Genomic DNA, 15,861 nt, shown 5'->3' with positions numbered 1-15,861 from the left:
GTGATCGTTTTACATTTCTTCATCACTTCTGGTGACTACAGTAACTTCCCTCTACCAGCTGCATGACTGAACATTTGAGGTGACTCGATTTATTAAAGGGTTTTCTGGGTGCTGGACAGATACCCCTAAGCAGGAGATTAAGCTACATAAAATTGCATGTCTGTAACAGTCTTTCTGACCAGGTCATTATATCAAGATATTCTTTCAAGTGGACTTTGTATAAACATCACTTCATGTAAAAGTTTGGGACCTATTCATGTACCAGAGAACAATTTACAGCATGTTAACTTACCTAGTGTAAAAACTATAATTTCAAAAGCTGTGAAAGCAAGAACAAAAAACCAAACCAAAAATAGCCCCCCTGGACTTTCCAGAGGTTTTTATAGCAAAATTTGACTGACTTTAGAAGGATATGAACTTTATTACCAGAGTTTTTCCACCACTTGGAAAACCTCTCTCTTGTCTGAATGCTACTCATGGTGCCTTGGCCCCCTTGTCCTCAGAAGAATTGAGAATATCTCTTTCCTCATCATCTTCCACAGCACTTCTGTAATCTTTATTGCCTCTAACCTGTGTCAAGCTGGGCTGAAGTTGGCCAACAGGCTCAAAGGTTGTTGGAATGGTTGCACAGCATGGCCACATCAACCTGCTTCCTTAAGTAGTACTTCATCATCCTGAACTTCTGCAAATTTCTCAGGGTTCACTTCTCTAAAGCCCTTCTCTGCACCCAACAGTCAGTACCTTCCACTGCTTTCAAGGTCACATAATTGTGTGTATTATCTCCAGCATTTGTTTATAGTTTATACAGCTGCATAGATGGAGATCATTGTAGTCTGATTTTATTGCATTGGTATTATACTGTGGCAGTCAGATGATGTTTACTTTTTTATTCATAAAACAGAGCTATCAAACTGACAGGGACACACCATGGAACCTCAGGGTTCAGAATGAGCAACTTGTCCTACACACTTACCTATGTGAGCTGTAATTGTTGAGAAATGCAGAGTATGAGTCAAAGGAGGGTGGTCAGTAAGTTGGCAAACCCCATAAAACCGTGGAAAAAGTCATGTGCAAGGTAATACTGGAAAGAAGAAGTGTGGGTTTGTAAAGAGGAGATGTGAAGCAATTAACAGTGCCTAGAAGGAAAGCTGTAGTTCTGTATATTTTCCTTTGCTTAGGATAGATGAATGGCTTGTGGAAGCAAAGATCAGCAAGCTGGTCCAGGCCTGATATGAGTCAGACCTTGCAAGCCTAGCCCATGTCTCCCTGACTCTGCACTGCAGTGTTTGTGATGCTGCATGAAGCTATTGTGTGATCTAATGTGGTTTTCATGCCTCCTTTTGGTATGTGACTTGGGAACAGGCTAATGAATGGGAACAGAGGAAAATTTTCCACGTCTTACAAAATCCTGATAATATTACTGACTTTCTTGTGATGTTACCATGTGTGAGGAGTTGTACGTGTTGTGAGCACTGGTAAACACCCAAATAAGTAGGAATTTTTTTTTTGAATGCTGCATTTGTCATCTAACCACAGAGCAAAACCTGGCGAGCCTGTTGCTCAGCTCTTTTCTCTGCTAGTATGTTTTTACCAACAGTGAAAATGGCTATGAAGAAGCTTGTACTCCCCTGAACTCAGCACTGGTGAGGCCACACCTCAAGTATTGTGTTCAGTTTTGGGGCACTCACTATAAAAAGGCCATTGAGGCACTGGGGCGAGTCCAGCCAAGGGCAGCAAGGCTCATCAAAGCCTTAGAAAACATGTCTCATGAGGAAGGGCTGAGGGAGTTTGGCTTGGTTAGCCTTCAGAAGAGGCTCAGGGGTGACCCCATGGCTCTGTCCAACTTTCTGCCAGGGTTGGAGAGAGGTGGAGGATGTGTGTCCTGCCAGGGCTGCAGGGAGAGGACTAGAGGGAATGGCCTTGAGCTGAGCCAGGGCAGAGGCAGATTGGATGTGAGGAGAAATGTTTTCCCTGTGAGGGTGTTGAGGCACTGGGATATTGCCCAAGGAGGTGGTGCAGTCACCATCCCTGGAAGTGTTTAAGAGGCATCTGGATCTGGCACTGGAGGATATGATTTAGGGTTTAGGGGTTACAGCAGAGTCACAGGTTAATAGTTGGACTCGATAATCTTAGAGGTCTCCTCCAACCTTGATGGTTCTATGATTCTAAGAAGGCAGTTGTATCCCTTTTGTGGAAAATAACATCTGATCTGAACAAAGCACAAAATGAAATTAAAGACTTGACAGAAAGTGCTTCTTAGAGTTTAAGTCTTGTGGGTTTTGACATAATAATACTCATCACTGAGAAGCAATGCTTATTTTTCTGAAGGCACGTGATGCATTGACCATCAGGGTATTACTTTTTTTATATGTCTGCATATATCTATATATATCAATATCAATCACAACTGGACATGATGCTGTAAGTGGGAATGGAGCGGGAAGTGGGAGTGGGAGTAAAGCTTTCACTGTAGTAGCAATCCAACCTTTGAATTACCATTTGATAGAACTAGAGCCTCAAATGTACCATGATGAAAATAGAGTCCCAGTGATCACAGAATCACAGAATAATCGGAGCTGGAAGGGACCCTTGGGCATCATCTAGTCCAACCCCTGCCCTGCACAGACATCCCTGACAATCACACCCTGTGCCTGAGAGCATTGGCCAAACACCTCTGGAGCTCTGTCAGCCTTGGGGCTGTGACACTGCCCTGGGGAGCTGTTCAGTGCCCAAACTCCTCTGGGGGAAGAACAGTTTCTGATTTCCAACTCCTGACAGAACATCAGGCCATTCCCTCAGGTCCTGTCACTGGTTACCACAGAGACTGTGATTGTGTTTACCTAACTATGATCTAATGAGTTTTTTCTTTACATTTCTTCCTGCAGCAAAGTATCCAGAGATCAAGACTCTGATGGGCCCCGATCCACATTTAAAGTGGATTGTATCTGGAATGGTTTTCATGCAGCTTCTGGCATGCTACCTGGTGAAAGACTTATCTTGGAAATGGATTTTCTTCTGGGCTTATGCTTTTGGGGGTTGCATCAACCATTCTCTGACCTTAGCCATCCATGACATTTCTCACAACGTTGCCTTTGGGAACAAGCAGGCCAAGTGGAACCGATGGTTTGCAGTCTTTGCCAACCTGCCGATTGGCATCCCTTACTCTGCCTCCTTCAAGAAATACCACATCGACCATCACCGCTATCTCGGAGGGGACAAGTTGGATGTGGATATTCCCACAGAGTTTGAAGGCTGGTTCTTCTGTACTCCTCTTCGGAAGCTGCTTTGGCTTTTCCTCCAACCTCTGTTCTACAGTCTGAGGCCTCTGTACGTGAATCCCAAAGCAATTACACGGATGGAGATTTTTAACGCTCTCGTCCAGTTTTCTGTAGACCTTGTAATTTACTACCTTTGGGGGCTCAAACCTATTATTTACTTAATAGCAGGTACAATTCTTTGCTTGGGTGTACATCCCATTTCTGGGCACTTCATAGCAGAACACTACATGTTCTTAAAAGGGTATGAGACATACTCTTATTATGGACCTCTGAACTGGCTCACCTTTAATGTTGGCTACCACATGGAGCATCATGACTTCCCCAGCATTCCTGGATGCAGATTGCCAATGGTAAGTATGGCATGAGCATGAGTGAGTTGGAGTTTGGTAAAAGCTGCTAAACTGTCTCAAAACCATACAAATCATAGCAACTGATCAATTTAAGAAAAAATAGGGGGAAAAAAAGAAAGCTTTTTGGATTTGTGTCTAATTAGTTTTAAGCCAGAGAGTGAGGGAAATGTCTGTCAAACTGCTGTAATATTTAGTATAGAATCACAGAATCATCAAGGTTGGAGGAGACCTCTAAGATCATCCACTCCAACCATTAACCTGTCACTGCTGGAACCCCTAAACCCTAAACCAGATCCTCCAGTGCCAGATCCAGATGCCTCTTAAACACTTCCAGGGATGGTGACATGGCAATATCCCAGTGCCTGAACACCCTCACAGGGAAAACATTTCTCCTCACATCCAATCTGACTCTACCCTGGCTCAGCTCAAGGCCATTCCCTCTAGTCCTTTCCCTGCAGCCCTGGCAGGAGAGACCAAATTTGATGCAAACAAGAGTATCTGAGCCTCAGAGGGCTTGAGGAATACTTCTTGCATGTTAAAATCCTCCAGCAAGGCTCTAAATTTCTCCATTTGCATCCCTCAGCCACCAAATTTCAAGTCTTAGAATGTTTAAAGGCCCATCCAAAGGGAGGCCGGTAGCAATTACGACTTGAAATTTGTCTGATGATCAATCTGCTAACTCTATTGCCTGATTAACATCAAAGAAAAGTCTTTCTGGTTTTGAGATGACATAACTACTTGGACATGTTCCAGCCCGACACAAATAGGATTAGAAAATAAAGCCCCACTCTACGTGACTGGTTTTGGTTCTGCTGCCCCACCCACAGAAACTAAGGAGGCCTGGCCTATCACTGGGAAAGTGCTGTGGCTTTGCTCTTTTGAAAGTCAAACCCCTTTTTGTTTACGTTTTATCAGTTGTGGGAATCAAATTTGCAAAGCCCAGGTGTCTAGGAATGGTTTTCAGTCTCCTTCCAGGTATGTAGCTGCTCTTGTGCATTTTAATACAAGGGTTCCCCAGCAGGTGCTTACACTGTTCGAGGTATGTGTCTTCAAAGGATTACTCCTACATACAAATTCTCTGGCACGGTAGGAAGGAAACATCTTCTGTCTCTGGGCTAATGCAAAGATGAGGACCACTACTGCACTATCCTCATGAGGCAGAGCTGAGGAGTCTGAAGTTCAGGAGATGTGACCTCCCCACTACTGAATAGCACATGCAACTTTTATGATGGCACACACAGGCAAATCTGCTGTATGGGTTAATGTTCTTCATCACCAGTGGGATGGGGGAGAGAATCAGAAGGGTAAAAGCTAGAAAAGCTCATGGGTTGAGATAATGAGTTTAATAGGGAAAGTGAAAGCTGCACACACAAGCTAAGCAAAACAGGAAATTAATTCACTGCTTCCCATGGGCAAGAGTTGTTCAGCATCTCCAGGAGAGCAGGGCCCATCACATGTAATGGTTCCTTGGGAAGACAAACACCATCACTCCAAACGTTCTTTCCTCCTTCTTTATGTACTGAGCATGGTGCCATATGGTATGGAATATCCTTTTGGCTTTGGGTCACCTGTCCCAGCTGTGTCTCCTCCCAATCTCCCATGCACCCCCAACTTCCTAACCAGCTTGTGGCAGTATGGGAAGCAGCAAAGGCCTTGGCTCTGCGTGAGCTCTGCTCAGCAACAACAAAAACATCTCTGCATTATCAACCCTGTGCCCTGCACAAATCCAAAACTCAGCCCCTTACTAGCCACTGTGAAGAAGGTTAACTCTACTTCAGCCCAAACCAGGACACACAGAAACACAGTCTGAGAGGAGATTCTAATCAAGATATTTTCTTGCAGTGTAGAAGAGTGTGGGAAGCCTCTGTTTAGCCTGCAGTTCTGTGTCTTTCACCTCCTTTGCTGCTGGAGGTCTGTCCTGGAGACGCTGCCTGTGCCTGGTGAGGCACTGAGCAGCTCATAGAGCAGCCCACTCTCAGATGTGAAGTTCTCCTGAGAGGCACTCCCATCACTGATACACCTGATAGCTCAGCTGGGAAGTGCATGTGCTTAGCTTTAGTTCCAAATGTTCAGACTTGTTAGATAGGCTTAGATACTTAGATTACCAAAATGTAAATAGAGGAAGACGAGGTTAGCTCTGGAGCTTTGCACAAGGGAGGTGAGTGACTAATTGAACTTGCTGGGACTGTTGCTCCAGCCCTGATTGAGACCTGAAAAGCTCTTCCCCACCCACACTACAAATAGTTCAGCCTAATTCCTTGAGGCAGTGCAGCAGCTGGAAGCGTCTGCTCTCCTGTGTAAAGATCATAGAGTTATTAGTTGAATTTCATGGACTTGTGTTCATGTGTGTTTTGCTCGTTGGCAACTGAGACCTGCCTGCTGGTGGAGGAGACAGCAGACTTGTCAACCACTGTTGCCTGAGAGAACTATATGGAACACTTGGAGTTGTTGATGAGTGATCAATTACAAGTAAAAATCTGTTAACAAGTGAGAATTCTTTGGCAAAACTGTTAGTGTAGGAAATCCTTTGTCCATTAAAACAAGTTGGTTATTCTTTTCTGCAAAATGGGATAAAAAGATATCTCTGCCTCTTTGGTGGAAAGAGATAAGGAGACAGATCCTCCCTGGTTAGCTTTAAAGCATGAACTTCACAACAGGTAAGAAACCTCACCTTGCTCCACTCTGTTTAACCTCTCAGCAAATTCTTCGCTCAGCAAAGGTCTATTTTTTCAGATCTAGTCTCTTAGGCATTTGAACTTCTCAGAGTAGAATTGTGTGATGTGGACAACCTTTCAGTGAGGCTATTTTTATTTTTAATTATTGGCAAGTAGAAAATGGAATAAAGACCTTTATTTGGTTCCTACATGATTGAGAGCAGGGGAGAACTAGGATTAGAGAATAACTGCATCATGATCTTGGAAAGTAACTGGCTCTTCAGCTTGCTTATCAGGGAAGTAATTTCAGCTTTGTCCTTTGTTACAGGTGTGTCATTCAGAGTGTTCTGAGTAATGTGTTTGCCGCTGGAAAGACCTTTACCCTAGGAGTGTGACAGATTTAAAAGAGGAAGAATTAGGCTGTGCTCATAAGCTCATAGATATTAAAGATGAGTGACATGGGTGTGCAGCAAGAACTTGTCCCACTGGTATAATGAGAAGTTACACAAGAGACCATGAAATTTAACATTGTAATGAAGGACCTGCTCTAAAAAATACCCTGTAGACTGAGGACCAGATTAGTCTTTGCATGAAGTCTTATAACTATAAAATATTGCATTGTTTACCAAATGAAAAAAAAATTCATTCTTCATTATCTGAAGGACTGATTATAGTTATGGAGAGAGAAGACTGGAGAAGGAGGAACTCAGTACTCCTCTTAGAAGCTGCAATAAAACCAGCAGTGTTACCAGAGGCAAACTAGTTACTCATTAAGCTTGTGGGAAAAGGAAAAGACATGGTATGAAACCAGATTTATTAGACAGACAAGGCTGGAAAACATGGTAGATGTGCTGGTTTTGGATTGCAGATTGCATTAACCCTATGACAGCCAGGAGGGATAGCTCGACTGCTCCCCACCCCCTTGAGGTATATATGACTACAGAGGGAACTTTTGTAATATGGCTTTGAGCATTCTAAACATAATTTTACAGCTTTGTGTCATAAGGATCTCTAGCTTCTGTGTAGCCCCAGGACAGAGTCTGTAACAGCCGTGCTGAAATACTAGGCTGCATTTAACTTCTGTGCCTATGAGATAGGACTGGGGCCCTGTCGCTGTGCTCTACAAGCGCAAAACCAGAAGCAAAGTTTCAGTCTAAAAGATGCGATTTCTTACCCTACCACCTTGATCTACTCGAAGAAAAGCCTCAATATACCAAGTGCCAAGTGCTTAATTATCATCTTGCAGACTCTGTGATCACTTGTTGTCCTTTCATGATAACTTCCATTTACAAACTGGCAATGAGTTAAGACTTACAGCTGAGATTTGGAAAGAGGAAGGGTGGGAGGAATTGAACCAAACAGACCCTCTACAATGCAATATGGAGAGCTTGAGGAGCAGGGTTTGGGAATACTTTGTCCCGTGCCATCTTCTTTAAGACAGTCTATGATCTGGCTGCAAAACTTGCTCCCTGGAAGCTTCCATCTACAGGTTTTGTACTGCACTCAGAATCTCACACCAAGGATGACTCTTCCAGCCCCAAACAAACTTAATAGATATCATGGAATCATTAAGATTGGAAAAGATCTCCAAGATCATTGAGTCCAAACTTTGACGGAACACCACCATATCAACTAAACCATAGCACTAAGTGCCACATCAAGTAATTTCTTGAGTACTTCCAGGGATGGTGACTCTACCACTTCCCTGGGAAGCTTGTTCCAAGGCTTGACAACACTTTCAGTGAAGAAATTCTTCCTCATGTCCAACCTGAACCTCCTTCAGTGCAGCTTGTGGCCATTTCATCTTGTGGTGTCGCTAGTTGCCCGGGAGAAGGGGCCAAGCCTCACCTTGCTACAACCTCCTTTCAGGTAGTTGCTGAGAGTGATGACATCTCCCCTGGCCTCCTTTTCTCCAGGCTAAACAACCCCAGCTCCCTCAGCTGCTCCTCATATGATGCTGCATTTAAAAGGGAATCTGCATTAGACCCCAGTTTCTTTCTGCCCTCCCACCACCCAGATTTTCTGGTAGATAAGAAGATAATTCTGTTTGACATGTAGAGATGCTGAAAGAAATTGCAACAGATGAGAAGCTTTTTATTGGGAAACTTTTGCATAGATTTGTTATAAAAGAGAAACCACTTTTAAAATTCTTTCCTGCCATCTGATAGCAAAATGGGAACATACACCTAACAAATTTACTTGTCTTTTCCGTAAGAAAATCCTTCACAAGTCCTCCCTCTAACTGCATTCATAAAATTTTCCCTTTCCCCCATTCCTTTGTCACAAATATTTTGTTGCAGTTTGCTAAACTTCTTCTCCCCTCCATTGTTTCTGTACATCTCATGCAGTTGTCTTGCCCAGAGCACAGAGGTCTGATGCTGGAGGATATGATTTAGGGGTTCCAGCAGTGACAGGTTAATGGTTGGAGTGGATGATCTTAGAGGTCTCCTCCAGCCTTGATGATTCCATGATTCTGTGGGCCTGCCAATGGTGCAAGCTGTGCCTGCCTTCCTGCAGAAGGTGCTGCTGGATGCAAAGCCAAGCAGAGCCAAGAACCCCTTCACCACGTCATGTAGGTGTGAGTCACTGTCCTGCAGCTGATCTGGTGTGACACACTCCAGTTTAACCCCTGGTCATCTCTTGTGGTTTCCACACTGACCTCCTCGTTCAGAAGGAGCTGCCACCATACATGTGTGAAGGTGCTTGTTGTGGTTTCACCCCAGCTAGCAACCAAGAACCACACAGCTGCTCACACACTCCCCCACCAACAGGATGGGGAGAGAATCAGGAGGGTAAAACCTAGAAAAACTCATGGGTTGAGATAAAGACAGTTTAATAGGGAGAGTAAGAGCTGCACACACAAGCAAAGCAAAACAAGGAACTAATTCACTGCTTCCCATGGGCAGGAGGTGTTCAGCACCTCCAGGAGAGCAGAGCCCATCACATGTAATGGTTCCTTGGGATGACAAACACCATCACTCCAAACATCCCCACCTTCCTCCTTCTTCCTCCCACCTTATATACTGAGCATGATGTGCTATGGTATGGAATATCCCTTTGGTCAGTTTGGGTCACCTGTCCCAGCTGTGTCTCCTCTCAATCTCCCATGCATCCCCAGCCTCCTTGCCAGTGTGGCAGTACAGGAAGCAGCAAAGGCCTTGGCTCTGCGTGAGCTCTGCTCAGCAACAGCAAAATCATCTCTGCATTATCAACTCTGTGTTCAGCACAAATCCTAAACACAGCCACATACTAACCACTGTGAAGAAAGTTAACTCCACTTCAGCCCCAACCAGCACAGTGCTAAATGGGTACACTTGGTGAACAAGCAACTCCTCCACCACTGATGCAAGGAGCTTGCCAGCCATGGCTGGGCTGCCTGCCCCCAGAATATGGTGTGTATGATTTTCTTTAAAATTTACTGCTGGCTGTTTTGATTAATCATCTTAATTATCACAGAATATTTGTATTCTAGGTGCCTGTTTGAAATCTGTGATACAACTGCAGAATGTGTGTATGGAATATATTTAAGTGCAGGTTTTCAGGCATACACGTTGTGTCCACCTGAGCTCTTCAGCACTATGTCCAGACTGCTGCTCATGTTTGCAGAAACTATTGGGCTGAACATAGGCAGGCTGTTTATTGGCCTCTTCTCTGAGCCTGCTTTGTCACTGGGGTCATTTTCAGTCAGCCTTTGGTGCCAGAGAACGCAGTTACTGCTCGAGACATTGTTCCCAGGAGCTGAATTGGTTTCTGTGAATCTCCAGCCTTCCACTTCCATGTGCAAGGGGCAATACAGAGAACCTTCCTGAATCTCTAGTAAGGGTCACACAATCACAGGATCATTTAGGTTGGAAAGGACTACAATGGGTCATCTGGTCCAACCTCCATGTCAGGATCTAACCTGACCAAGAGCTCTGCAGCATAATGTAACTAGCTGAGAATGTCTGGTTCAGAGGGCAAGAAATGTGTGGGGAATCTGGAGAAGAGGCAAATGGTAGACTTGCCATATGAGCTTGACTAGCATAGATGAGGGCTGAATTACTGTTGCAAGTCAAAATTCAGGCAGTACATCTCAAATGGAGATAGGAGGGAAGGTCTAAGCAGCAGTGTGCTAGGGAATGACCATGTCAGAGCTGGAGTGAAGCTTTTGGGTGTCTGAGACTCCCTTTGTGTTTGCATCAGGCCTCATGAGTGGCCTTCATTCCAGGGAGCTTACTGTTGAAATAGTCCTCCCTCTCATCCTCTGGCTGTTTCAGTTGCCCAGCTGGGAAAAGGAAGGATACAAAACCTGGATTCAATTATTTCTGACTGTGGTTACACAGGGAACTAAATCTGCATCTCCAGAGATCTTACCTGGTGCCTAGAAATCACCTTTCTCCCAGTCATTAACAAATACATCTGAGGAGAAATTCTGATATTGTCTGAATCCCCCCGAAAATGAACCAATGCTTTGCAGCAGGATAGAGGGAGTATGAGGAAATGGGAGGTATTCAGTGAAAGGCAGAACACAATCAGACCTGAACTGCATCTTCCACCTGGTAGTGGATCAGTACTACCATGCCATGAGCACAGGGAGGGTGCAGGGGCTGAGGTACAGAGGTAAAATATCTTTATTACTCTTGTGTGTTACCCAACCTATCTCACAGGGAAGTGCCTGCTAGGAAGCTGAATTAATGAGGTCGATAGCAGTGAGCTGTATTGGCTTATAATTTAACTTTTGTTGGAATTCTCAGCTTTTCACAGTCACAATGCTGTGTTAAGATCACACCTCGGGTGCTGATGAGACCTTCCTGGGTGACAGTTTCTGTGTAACCCTTCCCCTCCTCACTGGAAATCTGCACTGTGCTCAGTGTAGCTGGCTGTAAAATTCTGCTGGGTTTTCAAAGAGAGAAGTCATGCTGTCCAGCAAGATAAACTGCTCTATTCTAGAGCTTTGTTTGTCTAGGAGGTGGAGCTGCAATAAAATCATGCCCCAACAGTTATGTGCAAGTGTGTGATAGTTAACAGACTCTGCTGCTTAGTAAGGGTGTTAAAAAGCAGAGCATCTAGCTGGAGCAGGAATAATAACTGATAACTTGGGAATCCTGGACCTGATAGCTTTGAAACCTCTTTGTCCTCTGGTTCTGGCCTTACTCCCACTATAAGCACCACCCCAAGGATGCACAATGCTTCTCTGATGGCAACAGTGCTAAGGCTTGGGGATTTGTAACAGGGATGAAATTTTATTAGACTTATGATCTAATAATGAATCTTGCAGCATTTTTAACACCAGATTGAGGAGAACAGACCACCCCTGCAATTTCCTCTGCTCTTGGATTTGCATCACAGTAGCAGAATGGAGGAAAGAAAATGAAGTGTAGGCAAGGCTGTCTCTGGTGTTTTCTCAAGTGGTAATTCTCTCCTACCCAGAACCCTCAGCAGAGGAATATTACAAGTGGCAAACAGGGCTTTAAATCCAGTGTGTTGGAGTCTTGGCAATTACTAAGGTGGATAAGGCTTCTCATTGTGGAGATCCCACCACCTCCAAAATGAGACAAAACAGTTCTGACTGAAGGCAGCGATCCATCAGCTTTCAAATTCTGACACTGTGAAACAAAACTTACAGCAGAAATCTGCTAAGATGTGTCTAGATCCTTTGAAGTACTTCTCGTTTGGCTGAACTTCAGAAGCTCACAAGGAATAACAAGTAACTTCAGGTTGTGGATGTGCTATCAGATCTGAAGGTGAAGGCTGAAGCACACCTGACACTGTGCAGCTAAACAGCTCATTCTCTCTCTCTTCTTCTTCCAGGTGAAGAAGATTGCAGCAGAGTATTACGATAACCTCCCACATCACCAGTCCTGGATTCGAGTTCTGTGGGACTTTGTTTTTGATGACACTATCGGTCCTTATTCAAGGGTGAAGAGACTGTGCAAGCTGGCAAAGGAAAGCTAATGGGCTAGCTCTGCCTGCCACAGTGGAGTGTGTTTGTTCCTTTGAATGACTTCAGCTTTCTGCAGGAATAGAAGGATCTTTGTGTGTGCTGAACTAGTGGTGGTGCCTGCTGCTTAGACCAAGAGGATGAGTGTGAAAATGGAGCAGTTGAATGCACTGTTTTAGACTACTGATGCTTTTCAATAAAGGCTATTTGTATATGTAACCCTTAGAAACTAGATTAGAGTGTACTATGATTAGGTGAACCTTTGGTCTATGCTTAGAATTAACTTCCTGGGATACACATGCCTAAGCCCAAGGTTTGGCCTGGTCAGCAGTGGAGAATGTTTGCTGTGTGTTATGTGTGTGTGTAGTTCAGGACTGGTTTCTCTTGATGCCAGATTAGAGGTAGATGCTCTGTGTGCACAGGACTGTGGAATCAGGGAGGAATGGCATGCAGTAGTAAATGATACTCTGGAAAATTCAAGAGTGCCTTTAGCTCAGTGTCTTGCCTAATCTAATCACTTCTGATAATTGCCAGTAGCAGAGATTTTGTATATGCAATGGAATATATGTATATTTTTGTACATTTGTATCATTATTTTAGTAGCTGCACTTTGATCTTTATTCCAGGGCTTTGTCTAAAGCATTTTTGAATGCATTTCCAGTCTTAGGATCTAATACTTGCTGTAACTAACTGACAGAGCTGAACTATGGTAGGGAGAGATCCTTCCTTTAGTCTTCCACACACTGCCCTGATCAGCAGCCTGGATGTGCCCCTGGAAGAACTGGGTGCTCCTTTCTCACTCATCTTTTCACCAGTATTCATAACTTAATGTTTCTCACCCTTTTCCCCACTGTAAGTCCTTCTGGGAGTGGAGAGGTTCTAGTTTTAATTGTTCCTTGCCAAGATTGTTAACATTCCTGATCATCTCTCTGGGTCTCCTCTGTATTGTATCTCTTTCTGTGCACAGGAGTGCACAGGAGTATGTGTCAGTGAAGACACAGAGATGTTATGATTATACTTGTTTCTAACTGCTTTCAGAATAATGGCAACTTTTTTCCTCTGTCATTCAGGGGGTACTGACTTGACATTTGGGAAGTGCATGGTACTCCAGCTATGTAGAATTACCACTGATGGTGTTAAGGGGATACACCTGGAACATGAAGATGGGTTGTTTCTCTCCCTACATCTGTTACTTTAGGCTGTCATTTCTGCCCACTGAAATACTTAAATCTTCCTGCCTGTCCTCTCCAGCTATAAACTTGTGGCCATCCTCAATAATTCCATATCATCAAAAACCTGAATCGACATGGCTTTCTCCAAGCAGAACAGTATCTTGGGAGTCAGGAGTTCAGATGCCATCTAGTAACTTCCCTCCACCCAGGAAAGCTGGCAAAGTATTTCTGTCCACACTAAGTGGCTAAAAGAGAGATCTATATAGGTGTTCTTGCCCTCTAACCCTCTAATGGTTTGACTTTTTTGCTTTCTTCTGTAACATGGCTGTAACAAAGGAAAGGATTATTGTGCATTTCACTGGTCTCTCAAACTATGCAGTTAGATCTGATATCTTCACTAAACACAGTTTTGTCCCTTCCTCCAGCAGCAGTGGACCCAGTGAGTGAGTCTGTTCACTAGCTTGGCACACCAGGCAGCAGAGCTAGCTCACTGCAGTTTGGGTTCCTCATCCTCCACTTCCCCTTCCTTCATTTTTCTAACCCATTGACAGTTGGATAAACAAATACCCAGGTTTGCTCAGCAGGGCAAGATCCTTTCTAATGCAGGGGCTGGAAACCAGTTCATTCACAGATACTCATGTGCTTTTGGATAAGAAGAGGAAGAAAGGGACTTCTGACATTTCAGCCTTCACTGATTTCTCAGGGAAGAATATACTTAAGACATTATGTCTTAATTATTAAAGCTTCTTTTCTCCCAGGGGAAGAGGCATTGGTGGCAGAACTTCCATTACCTTCTTTGTATCAGTGCTTATGTCAGAGAACTTCAGGGTTTTAGGAATTTACTTCAGTGCTGCTGGCACTGATCACACATCCAACTTCCATGTCCTGAACAACTGTTCCTCAACTGTCTTGTCCAACTTAGCAAGTCAATATAAAAAAAAGCACAATAAAGATTATGCTATCTTCCTCAATTTGACTATTGTTCTTATTGTCTATGATGAATGACCTTACTTTATAGTTCCCTTACTCAGCTGTTCCATGATGCAGTCACCTATGTGGTCTGTGGATTACTAGCCTAGCCTGACACAGAGGCTATGGTGTAATCAGCAGCCAACTGACATTGTCATCTGCTTCCTAACCTGCCTCCCATCAGTATTTCCATCATGGTCCCAGTTTGCTTTGCCTGGGCAGCCCCACAGCCCTTCTGCTCTGCAGGAATTTGAAGCCTGCAGTGCCTTGCAGATGTATGGCGAGAGCTGTGTAGGTGCTGCTGCAGAAGGTTGTGATCTTGTCCTCTCCATGGGCACTTGTCCTTGCTGCTGGCAGTAATGTTGGCAGGGTTTTTTCTCCTAATCACAGGACATATGGGTCTGGGCTATATTAGGGCTATGTATTGCTGTTGTATGGACACACTAATGCTCTGGCAGGAGGAGCTAGGAGGAGCAAACAGCTATGTGATAGGTCAGAGTAGAGATTTATGTCCCCTCAAGATTTCTGCTATGTAAAATGCCTGTGACCTGCCCTGTCAAGCCCAGCATGAAGGGACATCATGCCTATGTCTACAGAGCCAACTGGCAAACTGAATTACTATTTGGGAGGGGGAAATCCTCTGGCAGTGCCTCTACTGAAGATAAACCACCTTGAGCAACCCTATCACTGGAGGTGCCTCTACTGAAGATAAACCACCTTGTGCATCCCTGTCACTGGAACCATAAACTGGGAACCAGCACAGCACTAGTGATGCCAGGACTGCTCCCCTAGCCCTGCCAGCCAAGCTTCCCCTTCCACTGCACTTGCTCCCACTGCTACTAAAAAAGTAGCCCTGTGCAAAGTTCAGCTTATGATGTCTTAATTATACAAGGCCAGTAAAAGGTGGAGGAAGAAAGTAAGAAAAAGCCATTTACAACAGTTGGCTGATGTTAACACAGGGGCACACCAGATCCAGGCTGTACACTCAGCCTGAGTTACAACACAGTTATTACTGACCTTAGGCATAATGCCACATTCCAAGGGAAACCATGCCAGGCACCAACTTCCTGAAGCTTAATTGGGATTATGGGAGAGTTTCATGGAAGGGTTGTGATCTGAGAGGCAGCTGTTTTGAAAAGTACTTGCCATCATCAGGTATGCCATTAAATGGGGCTATAATTAGGAAATGCATGAGCTACTGTGAGAGATTTATGCAACAGAGCATTATAATCTCTGCTGCTACTGATGCTTGTCTGTGTTCTTCATACTAGAAAGGCTCCTTCTGTGGTCCTGGGGTGGTTGTATTGTGGTGCACATCAGTGTCTGTCTCCTTTAGGTCCCATGTGGAAAGTTTTATCCCACTGTTTAACCTGTCTCTTGCCTTCTGCTGGCATTAAACAGCTAACAAACATCAGGCTCAGTCTGGAGCTCACTGCTGCATTAAACTCAGATTTCTCCCATATTTAATCTACAGTATAACCACATTTTAAGCAATATTCATTTCTAAATGCTCCCAAA

The 15,861-nt window shown here is 44.2% G+C and overlaps 1 protein-coding gene across 1 annotated transcript; it reads left to right on the top strand.

The window, feature by feature from the left end:
- Nucleotides 1-1,362: 1,362 nt before the first annotated feature.
- DEGS2 (delta(4)-desaturase, sphingolipid 2) lies at nucleotides 1,363-12,216 on the top strand. The gene is made up of 3 exons (XM_009084460.1): nucleotides 1,363-1,391; nucleotides 2,884-3,628; nucleotides 12,073-12,216. The coding sequence occupies exons 2-3, from the start codon at nucleotides 2,912-2,914 to the stop codon at nucleotides 12,214-12,216; spliced, it is 861 nt and encodes a 286-aa protein (XP_009082708.1). The 5' UTR covers nucleotides 1,363-1,391; nucleotides 2,884-2,911.
- Nucleotides 12,217-15,861: the final 3,645 nt, after the last annotated feature.

The sequence above is a fragment of the Acanthisitta chloris genome, unplaced genomic scaffold (genome assembly GCF_000695815.1).
Source record: "Acanthisitta chloris isolate BGI_N310 unplaced genomic scaffold, ASM69581v1 scaffold19061, whole genome shotgun sequence".
In the NCBI taxonomy this organism is placed as follows: Eukaryota; Metazoa; Chordata; class Aves; order Passeriformes; family Acanthisittidae; genus Acanthisitta; species Acanthisitta chloris.
The sequence above is the reverse complement of the archived record's forward strand: the minus strand, read 5'-3'. Positions and strand labels throughout refer to the sequence as shown.